This window comes from Neolamprologus brichardi, chromosome 23 (assembly GCF_056152115.1).
Source record: "Neolamprologus brichardi isolate AB-2024 chromosome 23, ASM5615211v1, whole genome shotgun sequence".
NCBI classification, from domain to species: domain Eukaryota; kingdom Metazoa; phylum Chordata; class Actinopteri; order Cichliformes; family Cichlidae; genus Neolamprologus; species Neolamprologus brichardi.
In genome coordinates, this window is record NC_142125.1 from 5,863,207 (window position 1) to 5,878,399 (window position 15,193).

At 40.7% G+C, this 15,193-nt stretch overlaps 1 protein-coding gene across 5 annotated transcripts in view; it reads left to right on the forward strand.

The window, feature by feature from the left end:
• Window positions 1-15,193, forward strand: part of ncanb (neurocan b) — a 193,345-nt gene that overhangs the window by 50,925 nt on the left and 127,227 nt on the right. For all 5 annotated transcript variants that reach the window (XR_015717167.1, XR_015717165.1, XR_015717166.1 and 2 more), the window contains 3 exons: window positions 7,148-7,377; window positions 7,483-7,651; window positions 12,168-12,342. Coding sequence is in view for 1 of the 5 variants with exons in the window: in XM_087835674.1 (XP_087691800.1) it covers window positions 7,148-7,377; window positions 7,483-7,651; window positions 12,168-12,342 (574 nt within the window). In the remaining 4 variants the exon portion in view is untranslated. The remainder of the gene's footprint in view (window positions 1-7,147; window positions 7,378-7,482; window positions 7,652-12,167; window positions 12,343-15,193) is intronic.

The following is a 15,193-nucleotide window of genomic DNA, read 5'->3' on the forward strand; positions in this document are numbered from 1 at the left end:
ATCTGATAGCCTCTCTTCTGAAAGATGTATTTTTTAAGTGAGCTTCTGTTTGTGTTTGTGTTTGTGTGTATGAGCATGAATGTCTCACTTTGTCAATCTTTACACATCTCCTGCTGAATCATAACAGTGCGTGTCTACTTTTTCCATCATCTTCTCTTGACTCCCTTTCCACATCACATCACTTCAATTTTCCTGTTACACATACCCCCTGTTTCTTTTTCCCTTTTCTTTCTGTTCGTTTGGATATTGGCTTTGTTTCTCTCCCATTCCTTAGTAAAAAGTAAGTAAAGTAAAATTTATTTATATAGCACATTTCACAGATAAAAATCACAAAGTGCTTTACAATAAGATCAGACATACAAGTTAAAATTAATTAAAAGCCCGTTTGTATAAAAATGTCTTCAGCTGCTTTTTAAAGGAGTCAGTAGAGTCTAAACAGCGTAAAGACAACGGCAGAGAGTTCCACAGCCTAGGTGCCAGTGCCTGAAAAGCCCGATCCCCACGTGTTTTAAACCTAGTACTTGGGACCACCAGTAGCCTCTGACCTGAAGACCTAAGTGCTCGGGATGAAGCATGAGGTTTCAACAGGTCAGAGATATACTGGGGAGCTTCACCGTGCAGAGCTCTAAAAGTTACAACTAAAATTTTAAAATGAACCCTAAAATTTACAGGCAACCAATGAAGAGAAGCCAAAACTGGAGTAATGTGTGACCTCTTGTTTGTACCAGTTAAAAGCCTTGCCGCTGCATTCTGTACAGACTGAAGGCGATCCAGAGCTGATTTGTTGAGACACGTAAAAAGACCGTTACAATAATCCAAACGAGAAGAAATAAAAGCATGAATAATCATCTCAAGTTCTGCCTTTGACACCAGTAGTCTGAGTTTAGAAATGTTTCTTAGATGATAAAAACAGTTCCGGAACAACAACAAAAGGGGGGCCCATTCCTTACCTCCTTCCAAACTCATCCTCCTGGACTCTGTCATGATTGAGTCAGTTGTGTATCTTTTACATTACTTCTGCAAGTTCTTCTATCAATGCAAAATGATATTGTTGCTGCCATCAAGTAAAACAGAAGTCAGAAGTGAATTATTTCCTGCACGTCTACTCCTATCATACCAGAGAGCTCAAGTATTTTCTGTGCTGTTATTGACAAAATTAATATGAATAATTTATTAGAAATGATAAGCATCCCAATACACCTGGTAACCTTGATGCTTTGATGAACTTAAACCTTCCACTGAGTCAACATTCAGCTGATGTGAGCTGCTCGTTATATAAAAACATTGCTTAGTAATCAGGACTAGTGAAAGTGCCTGAAGTCATTTCATTATTATTCGCAAAAAGGGACTTTCTCAGTGTCATGGCTTGCCTTGACTGAAGGTGTCTAAAATGTGTGGCACTCTAAAACACTTTGCAAAAACTTAATCAGATGCATTCGCTGTGCTGACCAACAGTGACCACATGAGCTGCCAGGCAGGAGGAAAAGAGGAAGACCACAGAGGAGATGTATGGAAGCAGTGAAGGAAGACATGCAGAGGGGTGGTGTGATGGTAGAGGATGGTAGAGATGGGATGAGCAGAAAGTTAGATGAATAGAAGAGAGAATGACATCACAGTCCAATAAACCCTCAACAAACATGGTTGTAGGAATATGCTTTACTTTCTACAAAATCACCTGACATAAACCCCAACGGGAGCATTAAATACTGAGAAAGTCAAGCATTCATTACATGGCAAGAGGCTATTTGGAACAGCCATGCTGGCAAAACAGTGGTATCCATGGTTTACATGGACTTGTGGTGCAGCTGAGGTGTATGGTTTCATATATATGTTTTATATTTTGAAAATTAAATCAATATTGTTATAGATTGAGCCTAACAACGCAGGAACTCCAGCAACACTTAAAGCTAAAGAGGAACAACTTGTGTTGCTATTTACTGATTGAGCCACCAGAAAATAAATATAAGCATTCATCTAACTAAAAAAACTTTTTTTAATACATATGCGAGAAAAAACAGTAATAAGAAAAAGTTGTCTTCTCTGCGTAGCCACTGGTAACAACCCACACCGCTTTGCTTATTTATTCCTCACCTCCCCTTCTTGTCTTATCGTTCTGCTTTGAAAGCTTCATGCATTTTGTTTCACAGGTCACCTCACTCGACGGGCTGAACGCCTCTCGAGTGCAAAACGAGAGGCCATTTCAGAGCACAAATGCTGTTTGATGTTGCCCTGCCAAGCAACACAGATCTGTCGGTGAGGGAGTTAAACAAGTAGCATTTGTCTAAGGCGATGTCACTGGGAGAAGCCGAGAAGTGGGTATTAATGTGTGTTTATGCGTCTGCGGGGAGGTGAAAATGTGATGGGAGGGCTGATGTTAAGCTATCAGGGAAGAGGCACTCATCCTCTTAGCTTGAGCAACTGCAACAGGATAAGGGCTACAGGAATGAGCGATGACAGCTAATCATGCACATTTTTTATGTGTGTTCAAAGGCACATTAACTATCCAGTAAGGGATGAAATGTGGCAGCAAGGCTTGTGTGTTATGTGTGTGTGTCTGTGTGTGCAGAGCAGAGAGTGTGAACTTGATGTTCCATGAATAGTAAATAAGAGATAAGATTTTTTTTTTTTCCACTTGCAAGTACACACACATGCACATCATATTCCCCTGTTGGAAGCATTCAGTGGCTGTCAAAGATAAGGCAACTAATTCAAAGTTGAGTCAGAATGGTGGAATAAGTGAATTTTTACAGAAGGGCTAAGGAGGATCAAGTTCTGAAAACAATAATAATAATAATAATAATAATAATAATAATAAAAAGTATATCTTTATACATAGGTAAGATAAGATAAAACTTTTTTAATCCCTCGGGTGGGTTCCTCTGGGAAATTCAGTTTCCAAAGGCACAGCACCGACAGAAGTTACAGAGCGTGAGCAGAATATTATATATATACACACACACATATATATAAATACAGAGACATATATAAATAAAATATACGAAGGGGATAAATAGAATAAATAGGAATAAAGATAAAAATAAAAATACAAGTGAATTGCACATTTCAAGTATTGAGGTCTATTGCACCGTTGACTATTAACAAAAGTTAATTGCACAGTGAAGTGAAGAGGCACTACAGCTTAGTTGTTCCCCCCTCCTTTGTCCTCCTGTTTCCCCTCCCTCTCCCCTCCAGAGAGGAGTTAAACAATCTGATGGCGTGTGGGACAAAGGAGTTTTTAAGTCTGTTGGTTCTTGTCTTTGGGAGAAGCAGCCTGTCACTGAACAGACTCTTCTGGTTGTTTATGGCCGTGTGCAGAGGATGCCCAGCATTGTCCATAATGTCCAGCAGTTTTTTTAGTGTCCTTTTCTCTGCCACTGACACCAGAGTGTCCAGCTTCATGCCGACCACAGAGCCAGCCTTCCTGATCAGTTTCTCCAGCCTGGATGAGTCCTTCTTTGCTGTGCTGCTCCCCAGCACACCACAGCATAGAAAAGTACTCCTGCGACCACTGACTGGTAAAACATCCTCAGGAGCTTCCTGCAGATGTTAAAAGACCTCAGTCTCCTGAGGAAGTACAGTCGGCTTTGGGCTTTTTTATACAGGTGCTCTGTGTTGTCACCCACAGCCCGAGGTACTTGTACTTGTTGACCACCTCCTCCCCCTCTATCTGAACCGGCAGTGGACCTTCTCTGGACCTCCCGAAGTCCACAACCAGTTCCTTAGTCTTTGAGGTGTTGAGTTGCAGGTGGTTTGTGTGACTCCATGCGACAAAGTTCCTCACCAGACTTCTGTACTTCTCTTCCTGATCATCCCAGATACACCCCATGATGGCTGTGTCGTCTGCAAACTTCTGAATGTGGCATAATTCAGAGTTGTAGCAGAAGTCAGGGGTGTACAGGGTGAAGAGAAGAGGGGACAGCACAGTTCCTTGTGGTGCTCCTGTGCTGCTGACCACAGAGTCAGACGTGATGTCCTTCAGCCTGACGTATTGTGGTCTCTCAGTGAGGTAGTCGGAGATCCAAGTGGAATAAAAATACAAACATAAGAAAAAGTGAGTTGAAAAACTCATCTGAAAGCTGGCAGGTGGTTGTACTGCAGGGGACGAGGAGGGAAAAGAGAATGGCAGGAGATGGGGAGAAAAATGACAAGGATGGGAGAAGGACGGAGGGGTTGAGCAGCTCACGCAGCGATGCGTCTGTGATCACTGGGAAAGCACTGTTCCAGAAATATGCCATTTAATTACAGGCAGGACAGGCTGACCTTATAGCGTGTAGCACTTTAACATGGATTCAGACAAATAGGAATGGAGCACGACAGCGGAAACCGACACTAATAAAAGAAATCGGGTAGGCTCGTTTTCTCCACCTCACTGTCTGTTTCACCATCCTTGGCTGTGCTAAATTCTTTATTTGTTTTTTCTCTCTACTTGTCTTTTGTCACTCATTCTTAGCAGCAGCTGTACCCGTTTGATATAGATCTTCAACTTCTCTGCAGGTCAAATTGTGTTTCTAATTATTTTCTGACTGACTGACACTACAGGCCAGTTTTAAAACATGTTTTATTAATAAAGTAACTTTCTGTGGACCCTGGTCTGTTCCCAGTTGCTGAAGAGTTTTTGAGGTCTCCGTTTCTTATTTATTTTTAGGTACTCTCTGTTTCTTTGCTTTAAGGTTTCTTTTATTCTTAGTATATTGTTGTTTAGTGCTGAGGTTTTATTTTCAATTGTTCCTGCCCATTATAACGCTTGTTATCTTCTAGCAATAGATACTGTTTACATTCGTGAATTTATTAATCCCTCTGTGTCTTTCCTCGTTTTAAATTAAACTGGTGTTTATATAGTGCTTTGCTATTCCAATCATTTTAGTAGTACAACCCTTATTAATGCATTCACAGTCATACAACCACTTTTATCTCTGGCTAAGACTTTTAGCCTAACATTCAGACGCTCACACTCTGATGGATGCATCAAGGGCAACTCTGTCTCACTCAGGAACACTTTAACATGTTTTATTTTTATAGTTACTTGTCTCTTCTGTCTTGATTGTCCTCACAAGTGACTCAAGTGACTCACACTTGTGTCTCAGCTGTTTCCACTTCCCTGATTACCCCATCTGTATAAATAGTCCCATCTTCTCCTCAGCCTTTGTCTCACTATCTTTTTAGCTCCCCGTGTTAAGTTCTCGTGTGGCCTGAAGGATCTTGGATTCTGTATGGGACTTTTGTTTACCAAAGACAGAAAGCAGCATTAAAGATTTAAATGCAACTTGTGTGAGATAGTTTTACAGTCTAAGATTAGAGGGCAGAGCAGGGTGATAGTGAACAGAGTTCAGTCTTCTAACATCCTGGTGAATGAAGCTGTTTATCAGTCTAGCAGAGCGAGCCCGGATGTTCTAGAAATCTTCTTCCCGAAGGCAAGGAGCTGAAAAGGGAGTGTGAAGGGTGGAAGAGATGGGTGTTGAAAATGTCCATGAGGAAGGGCAGGAGGGCACAAATAATCTTGTTGGCTGCACTCACTATGCCTTGCCGGGTCTTCCGGTCAGCCAGTCTTCTGGCAGGAGGTTGTGCAGCCTCGGTTCCACACAGCAGCCCTGGTAGCATGAATACATGATAACAATTGCTAATGACAAAAACCAATTACAAGAGCAGAAAGCTAATCGGGGTATTCCATATGTATTTTTCCAGCAACTAACAAAACTTTAGTCAGCCTAATTGTTTCCTGTTCTTCTTGGGGAATCCAGAGACATGCTGGGCCAGATAGATATCACCCCTGAAATTCCAGGTCCACCCTGAGGTCTTCAAGGGAAGTTTCCCTGGAGGAATCCTGATTAGAGACCTGCACCACATCGTATGGCTTCTCTTTGACACAAGGGAGCAGCAGCTCTATATTTCTAAAGCTATTCCCTGCCAGCCTACGGAGGGAATTAATTCATCTAAATGTATCTGCAATCTAATTCTTTTGGTCACTACCCAAAGCTCATGACCATGAGTAATAAATCAAAGGATTTTCTTTCTTGCTCAGCTCTTTCTTCACCATAAGTCTGCTACACAACCCTCATCACTTGCAGCCCTACACTAACCCACCTGTCCATCTCACAGTCATGACTTCAGATTCGGAGGTAACAATTCTCTTCAATTAAACAAACAAAAAAATACAATGAACCTTTCATGTAAGTATTGCTTTCCCAAAAGATCGAACCCTCCTGGAGTCATGGAGCTCAGCCAGGCACGGCTGCAAGAAACATCATTAAGCCACCCATCAGCTGCTGTATACACACAACTGTACATTGAAAATGAATGTGTTTCTTGGCTGTTTCTTGTCTTTGGGCCAAATTAGATAAGACGGCAACATTTTTTATCAGCATACGTAGAAATAAGAGAAAGGAAGTAGTGACTGATAAGCGAACTATAAAAAAGTGAGATGAGGGGAAAGCGTTTACAGGTAAACCTCATTCATACACTGTGCACAAGAGAAACAGAGAAGTGGATAAAGCTCAGAAGTGATAAACTGCATCACTGTGTTGTTTTGTTTCCCTCTACAATGTAAATGAGCTTCCTATATCTTTTCTGTGAACGTGGCACAGGATTAGAGCATAAAGATAATGTATGATGTGTATTAAAGAAACTCAACCAGTGTAAAAAGAGTTTTACACTGGTTGAAAACAAATATCAATAACAGAACTTTGCAGGATTTTGCTCAACACACTACCATTTTCATCCATTTTTATAATATCCTGTGCCTGCATTTAGGATAAAATATTTTTATTTTTATAGTGGGGATGGTGGTGACTTAAACTGCAAAAAGAGGTGTGTAATATTGATCCTATAATTCATATCCACATTTGATGTATGGTTCATGAAAGCACCTTTGAAATCTTTTATATATATGCCTCCCAGTGTTAGATATCAAGCTAATGGTCTGTTGGATCAATGACGGATAATCAATAATCATAGAGACACAATGAGCTTGTGTTTTTTCCCTTCTACTCTACTACAAGAAAGATCTGATGGGGTAACGGAACTCAGAGGGAAAGCACATGCTTGATTCTCAAAGAAGCAACTAAGAGAAACCTGCTTAATGAGACAAAGCATTTTGTTACTTCATTTACAAATGAAAAGCACTGATTTATTTCTCCTCTTCTCTTCTCAGGCTTAACCAGTGCAGATACAGTGGTGAATATGCGGAAGGTTACCCATCAGACCATAAGTGAGGAGCTTTCTAAAACAGTTCTGCTCCCTTGCCTCTTCACCCTCCGCCCCAGTGCTGGTTCATTCCACGAGCCGCCCAGAATCAAGTGGACTAAGGTTTGGGGCCAAAGAGGCTCTGATGGCCTGCAAAAGGAACAGTCGGTCCTGGTGGCCAAAGACAATGTGGTCAAGGTACAGTAAACATATTTACCGCTAGTAAATGCTTGACTCGCCTGTAATTTAGCTATTTCTCTCAAACATTTTATTTCACTGTCTCTCTCACTCTCTGCTCCTCAGGTGAAGAAGGCCTTCCAGGGTCGTGTCACACTGCCTGGTTATAATAAGAACCGCTACAATGCCAGTCTCGCTCTGACTGGGCTACGCTCTAGCGACTCTGGTCTATATCGGTGTGAGGTAGTGGTGGGCATTAATGATGAGCAGGACACAGTTCCTCTGGAGGTCACAGGTGAATAAAATGTAAACTTTAATTTCACTGTGATAGTTATTTTAAATTTAAGGTACAGTTTTCAACATTTCACCTACTTTTAAATTACTGCTGGTAAAATATAGTGAGTAGTCACACTAGCATCACCCGCTCCTCAGCCTACCTCTAAGGCAGAAAACCCCAAAAGTGGAAGATTTAGAGCTCGATAACCTCATCCACAAGCTGGTAAGAAGAAAACTAGGTGGTCTCCTGGAGCCAAGCATTTGGTGGCCAGATCTGTAACCATGATGCTTGGTCAATTACAGTGGAAAGAAATAGCACGAACCCCTGTCTAGCAAAGTCCATGTATCTACCCCATCCTGTGGATGCACCACCTGCAGGGATAGGCATTGATGTTGCGTTCAGAGCTGGGAGGTAGGCAAAAGTAGGCTCCAGAGTCTTTTTTTTTAAGCAGTTGCAAAATAAATATATCTGCAGTGCTGAATTACAATAAAACAACAGTATAATATTTGTGACTGGATGACTGATTCTGTTTTAAAACTGCTCCAGTTTCATTTCAAAATGATCCCAGTAACAGTCCAGTTGATTTTAAAATTATTTTAAAGCTTACACTTCATTATTTAGTAGTGTGTACAATATCTGTGCAACTGATTCAGGATGTAGTATCTATATGCAGTAGTAGTAGTAGTTCATCTGGTTAGATGTAGCATCATTAGGAGTGCAGACAGAATTACCAGTAATAAAAAAATCAAGAACTAAACTAATAAAGAGATTCAAAAACTCAAACAGCATATTTGGGGTAATCTTCATTAATTATTTGTGTTATTATTGTAGCGTGCAGTTATACCACTGCCTCCTCTCATCCTAATCAGAGCTTGTACATCTAACAAACTTAGGGCGTGACCAGGTTTGTTTTAATTTGATGGCTATAAGACGAATTACTAACACTATTTTCAATGTTTTGTCAGAAAAAGAAAAAAGGTAGAAAGCAGGAAGTATCCTCATAAAAACTGATTATTTCTATTCAGTGTGTGTTGATATACACGATTCCATTATGTATGCGTTATGTGTGTTTAACCAACACAAAGAACTGTCTCAGCAAATAACTGCCGCACTGGTTGTGTATAGCTCCATTGTAGCTCTCAAGGTCTGCCACTATGAATAATAATGACCCTGTTTCCGTGTCAGGCTAGTACAATCATTACAGCAAGGGTTGTTTACTGTTTATGTAGAATGTATGATGATAGGAAAAAGGTGAAGGAACTCAAACACATTAAACATCATTGACCTGGGCCATTCAGGTGCTGTTCATGCACTGAAAGCCTAATGACGCCAATAAGGTAGAAACCCAGCAGTGCACAGTGTTGTCAAATAGCATTGCACCGAGAGCTCTGTGTGGCTCTAGGTGGCTTAACTAAATAGGCAAACCATTTGCTCTGTCCAGGAAACCCATATTTGTGGAATACCACTCTACTTGGAGGTATTTGCTCTAGTGGAACCATTATTACTGTGTCAGGGTGTTTTATCTGCAAAGCTATCATAGGTTTTTGTCGGGTCACTCACTATTTTTAATAATAACCTGCTATCATAATGACTGCGGGGAACTGATTGATGCATTAGGCACTGTACACCACGCCACCACTTACTACGAAGCCATGCTACCGCTAACATAACCAACAGCAGCTGTGAAAGTTCAGAGGACTTTTGGCTCCATTTTCACTCTTCATAGTAATAGAGACAGACTGCACTCAGTTTCTGCACGTGGTTCAAATGTGAACATGTGCAAGCTTGTTAATGTCTGTGGGAAATTTGTGTGTGCCTGTTTGTAAAGACCACTATGCCTAATGCCTAATTTTAGTACTTCAACAAGGATGCCATCTGGTTTTGTCAAGTATGAGGAACACCTAATAGGTGCTCATAGAATATTACATTTCATAAGTGAGACCCCTGCCACTATGCTTGGGAGACCCTGTGTCCTCCCGTTCTTGGCCAATTGATTAATACACCATGAAAACCACTCCTTCAGAGAGAAGCCAATTACGTAGCTGGCGAGGAGTAGCCTTCTCCAGGGCTTAGTCTTAATTGGAAGTCACGGTACATGGCCGACCACAGCCGTCCTCTCGCTAATTCTACCAACTGCTCAACATGTTAATTAGCAGGTATTGATACTGCTCAGCTGTATTAATATCATATTAATCCACACCACTCTTCTTATAGAGTAATTTGTGTGTCCCCCGATGTCCTCTTCTGCCGTTTGTTTTTTTTTATTTCTCCCTTGTTCCCTCTGCCTTTCTTCCTCCTTGTTTTGTCTCCATCGTCTTCCTTTCTCCTGGCACATATTAACTGACCAATTGGCTGTGTCTCACCAATTACAACGCAGTGCTATTGATTGTGTTTGTCAGACTTTCTCTGTGGTGACATATGGCAGCTCACTGCAGTGCATAGTGTATCTGCACTGACTATTGTTAATGTAACCTCTGAATGGAAGGAAACTACTTGAATGGCCAGATCATGTCAGCTATAAGACGATAATCTAGAAAAGCTGATATCAATTCTGCAAGTTTCTGAAAGTTTACTGGAGAGATTGAAGTTGATGATTGTAGTGCATCGAACAGCAGTGTCTAACACACTAGTGTAAAATGTCACTGCTTTGAAATGTTTCCTCATATAGCGCTTGTGTAACTTACAGGTCAGCACTGCGACTGTTTCATTTTACTTTATGTTCTGTTGTTTCCTTTGTCACCTTTTCTGCGTTGTCACAAATTACAAATGAAAGTGTGGTTTAGAAGTCATACTCTGAACTTAAAATACATCGTTTGCAGAAAGATGATACAACCAAGAGGTGGGAGTAAACTATCTTTAGACTTGTGATGCATTGCTCAGTTTGTTAACTTCATTGGGACACATTCATTATTTACACGTTGTGCCTTTAATCCAGTTGCTTGCAGTTCAGACATATGTGTTTATGTGATATGTAAATATCACTTGGCCCAATGTAGTAGAGTTACTGTTGCTCCTTTCAGAATGGCACAAAATGTTCAAATGCTGTCAGACTAGCTGTTTCTGTATTTGCTGTGTTTATATTGTGAGAAATGAAAGTGGTTCTCTGATCCATGGCCAGAAAGCGAGTAAGTGATTGTATTTTCAAAAAAATTAGCACTTTGAAACAGCTCTTACCGCTCTGTAATTTAAACAAAAAGGTTGATCATTTATTCAAAATTGCCTCATTGTATTTGTTGGTTTAAATAAAGAAAAATAATTATACATTTTTATACACTAAAGCACATTGCGCCATGTAATAATTCAAGTGTCAAGAGACACCAGCTCCTGATTAGTGTAGCAATGAGGGCATCATATGGTGGCTTTCTGTTTTTCCCTTAGGAGACTGTGTGGGGATGTACAAAGATGCATGGTGGTAAAAATAGATGAGACGAGGTATTGTGCATTCCCTGTGGAAAGGCACTGGGTTTCCCATGCTGAGAGGAAGCCCATTTATCTCTCTGGTGCATGTGTTAGCCAGCAAGCTACAGTAGCATCTATGTTTGGATAAAACCCCGCAGCCTCAAAAGAGAAGGGATGGAGACTGAGAAATTAGGAGAAGAGAAAAGAAACAAAACAGTTCTTCTGCCCGCAACAGCAGATGCACTGCTGGTGCTGTGGGAACTCTCTCTGTCTACAAATGGCCCTGCTTACTCTCTGCGCTAAAGCCTGGAGTGTTAATGCTCAAATTGTCACAAGGGCCCTACGTCTCACATAGGAATATCTGTCACTCTCCCAGACAATGCCAGCGAAGATAAAGGCGATGTATTAGTTGCCAAACAGCCACTAGCTTTCATGTCGCTGGATGCACATCAGGGGCACAGTGTTGTGTGAAAGGCAACCAGAGGTGTGAACTGAAGGATAAACACTTGAACTTGGATAGACCTTCTGATGCAGTTCTATTCCAGGTTCGATGGAATATACTGTGCACTGATCAGCTACAGATTTGCAAGTGAAAAAAAATTGGGGGGGGGGCGTTGTCATATCTTTCTACTTCAAATTTTTTAACCAAGCTTTTCATATTCTCCGCCTATTTTTCTTTTCACTTTGGTTTAATGCACGCGTGGTTTTCCTTTTCTTTGTCTGTCTTCTTTGTCATTCCATCACGGGTTCGGAGGCAGGCGGAGTGCAGCAGGGTGACGCTGTGTTTGTACTGTTAAATCAGTCAAATAAACATCACCACTGTTTGCCAATCTCTGTATCCAAGGGCAACATCTCTTTTCTCAAATAAGCCAACCGACTATCCCATGCAAATGAGACTCACGTACAGAGGTTCCTGAACCTGAATCCTGTAGTTTCATATCGCACAGATGGAACAATGTCAACACCTGATGAGGATGTCAAGGGGGCTTTGTGCACATATGCCTGTGAGCATGTTAATGCTCATGTTTCGATGGTGCAAGGTTATAGTTCATAAATACTTTGGTGAATTGAAGGTTGCATGTTATGTATTCGTGTTTTTTGAGCTTTATTTCTTATCACAATTTCTTTGCTCCAGGTGTGGTATTCCACTACCGGGCCCCTCATGACCGCTATGCCCTGTCCTTTGCTGATGCCAAGAGGGTGTGCATCGAGAACTCAGCGGCCATTGCAACACCTGGTCAGCTGCAGGCTACCTTTGCTGATGGCTATGACAACTGTGATGCTGGCTGGCTTTCTGACCAGACTGTACGGTGAGGCTTTTAAAGCTGGGTACAAGAGCTATTTGGGTTTTGTTGGAATAAAATTCAAGAATACATTATTCAATATGACTAGTTAATATAGTGACACTGGCTGAATTACTACATTCTAGAAACTGTATATAAACAATGTAAATAGCTTCCAGGTCTTAAAGTGCATTAAATCTGCGTTCTTTCTCCTCTGTCATTACTTTCTTATGATGTGATGGGATGTGAAGTTATTTATTCACAATGTCCGTTTTTTAAAATTCTGGCACAACGTAGAATGGCCTGGCTAACCGCCCACCTCACCGCTGCTAAATTTAGATGTTTTTTGCTTCGATCATTAATTACCCTTTTATTTACCCCAAATCACTCAAATCCACTCCGCACTCATTGTCGTGTGAAGGCTGTGTGCAGGCAGGAGTGGTAGTAGGAGGACCCAAAGTGCAGACAGTCTTAGACAAAAGGTGAACTTAAACTCAGATTTATTGCTAGATGGCAAACCGAGAACTAGCAAAACTGGGAATACAAATAACAAACGGAAGACAACAATAACCTGAACTGGCAACCAGACAGACCACACACTGACACTGACACAGAGAAACACAGGGCTTAAGTACACAGAGGGAGCAATCAGGGAATGGGTAACAGGAGGGAAACACAGCTGGGGCAAATCAGGCCTAACGAGACAAAGGAAGCAAAGCCAGACGCATTTACATGAGACAGACTTTCAAAGTAAAACAGGAAACATAACACAGAGACGCGAACTTGACAAGGGGATACAGCTGACAGGGGAGACAGAGCAACTAGAGAACACAGAGACATAAACCATAAGACAGAACTCTAACAAAGAAACCAAAGACTAGAAATGATAAATAATATAATAAACTCAAAAACCCTGGGTCAACGACCCAGGCATCCTAACACTCATGGAGTTTGCTTTAAATAACACAAGATGTTTATAACCAGTTCACAAACCCAAGTGACTCCTCAGTCTTTTTGTGGAATCTGTGCAACAAACCCCCATTAAATAAAGGATATCATCAGCAAATCCAGGAGAAAAATGTGGGAAAAAAGACATATTTTCCCTCTGGCTAGAAATGGCAACTAAGTAAGTAAAGTTTATTTATTAAGTGCTTTTCATAGACAGGGGCTAAGCTGTGTGACTCTGAAGTCTTGTTCTGTATGTCTGTAAATTTTCTCCCCAACAAACACAACAATGTCGACAAAACACTGGACTTATTTTTCTACAACGTTTGAACTTTGAGAGTGTTTAAACAAGAGAGAAAAGTGTGAAATTCAATTCAATTCAATTTTATTTATATAGAGCCAAATCACAACAAAAGTCGCCTCAAGGCGCTTCAAATGTTCATGCCTGTCTGAGAAAAGTGTATAAAGTGTGTAGTGAGGGGTTTTACAGCCGTAAAACATCTATAATAATTGTAAAAAAATAAAGTTGGCTAATTTGCAGATTTCACCTATCGCGGGTTATTTTTAGAACGTAACTCCTGCGAAAAACAAGGGACCACTGTAATGAGAAATGGCATGGGTTCATGCATAGTTTCATAACATGTGTAAGAATTGGTACCCTCAATTTATTTGAATTGTTTTCTGCTAATCCAATGGAGAAAACCTGGGGTAAATTTTAAAAGGTCATTAATGATAGCTGAAATGAAAAAACAGTGTGGTGAGCAGTTAGGCAGGACGCTGTGGGATAATGATCTAATAGTGCCAAAAATCACAATCACTTTCTGTAAGCTCTGTCTTTTCACTTTCATAAGGCTTTGTCTGAAGTTCATCTATGTCACTTGATTGGTGCTGTGAGTTAAGAACGCACATGAGTTATTTAAAAAATCCCAATAACATTTGACTAAAGGTATTTTTGGGGATGACTGGAAGAGGTCTTCAAAACATCCATTACTTTGGTGATTTCGTATGGTGGAAATTGACCTTGTAACATGCTTTGATCCTTTTTGAATCCTTATTTATGTGGTTTAAAGATATATGCACAAAATTACTTACAGCAATCCCAACCCCATTTGTTGGGATTGCTATGCTCGAGGTGTAGTCATGAGGTTCGGTGAAAAATATCAGTCAGTGTGCCAAATTTCAAGTTTTAGAGAATCTGTGAGGAAACTGTCTTGAGTTACAGGCAACACATTATTTATCCTATAGACACTAACTGACTCATAGATTGCAGCAGAACTTGACTTTTAAATAAGTTATCTATCTAGTTCTCATACTAACACGGTTTGCTGAAGAGAGTTATCATATAAAACCTCTTTCAAGCAGTAGATAAGACTAATATTTCTGATTGCTTTCCTCACTATCAAACATTATAACAAAAGACAATCTCTAAATAATACGTCTACAAAAACACAAGTTAATGAACTATCTATAAGTATAAAGTATCAAAGTTTGAAAGCCATTGTGATATTTTGGGGGTTTTCATAGACTTGATACTGTGCAACATAATTGGACCTAATAGCTTGTTTGTACACTGGAAAGGCAGTTTAACTACATCAGCCCCCTCTGAGCTGTCTGTCAGCCATGTACTTCAGCTTGCCACTTTCTGTTAAATCCCTTTTTACATTACCAGTCAGAGCCTGCCTCTCCACATTGTTTTCCATATCAGCGTTTTAATTTCAAATTGCCGTTGCTCCACTTGGCAAGCAGACTGACTGTTGTCTGCCTGACAGTTTTTCGCAGACTTCCTGCGGCACGACTTCCTTGCCTTTTTCTTTCTCGCCTTCCATCCCGCACTCCTGTTGTTTTCACTCGGGAGCTATCTAATTGGTCCAGATCCAGGAGGCTCTGACTGCACATCAGCAAGGAGGAAAGTGTCCAATTAATACTTGGTGAA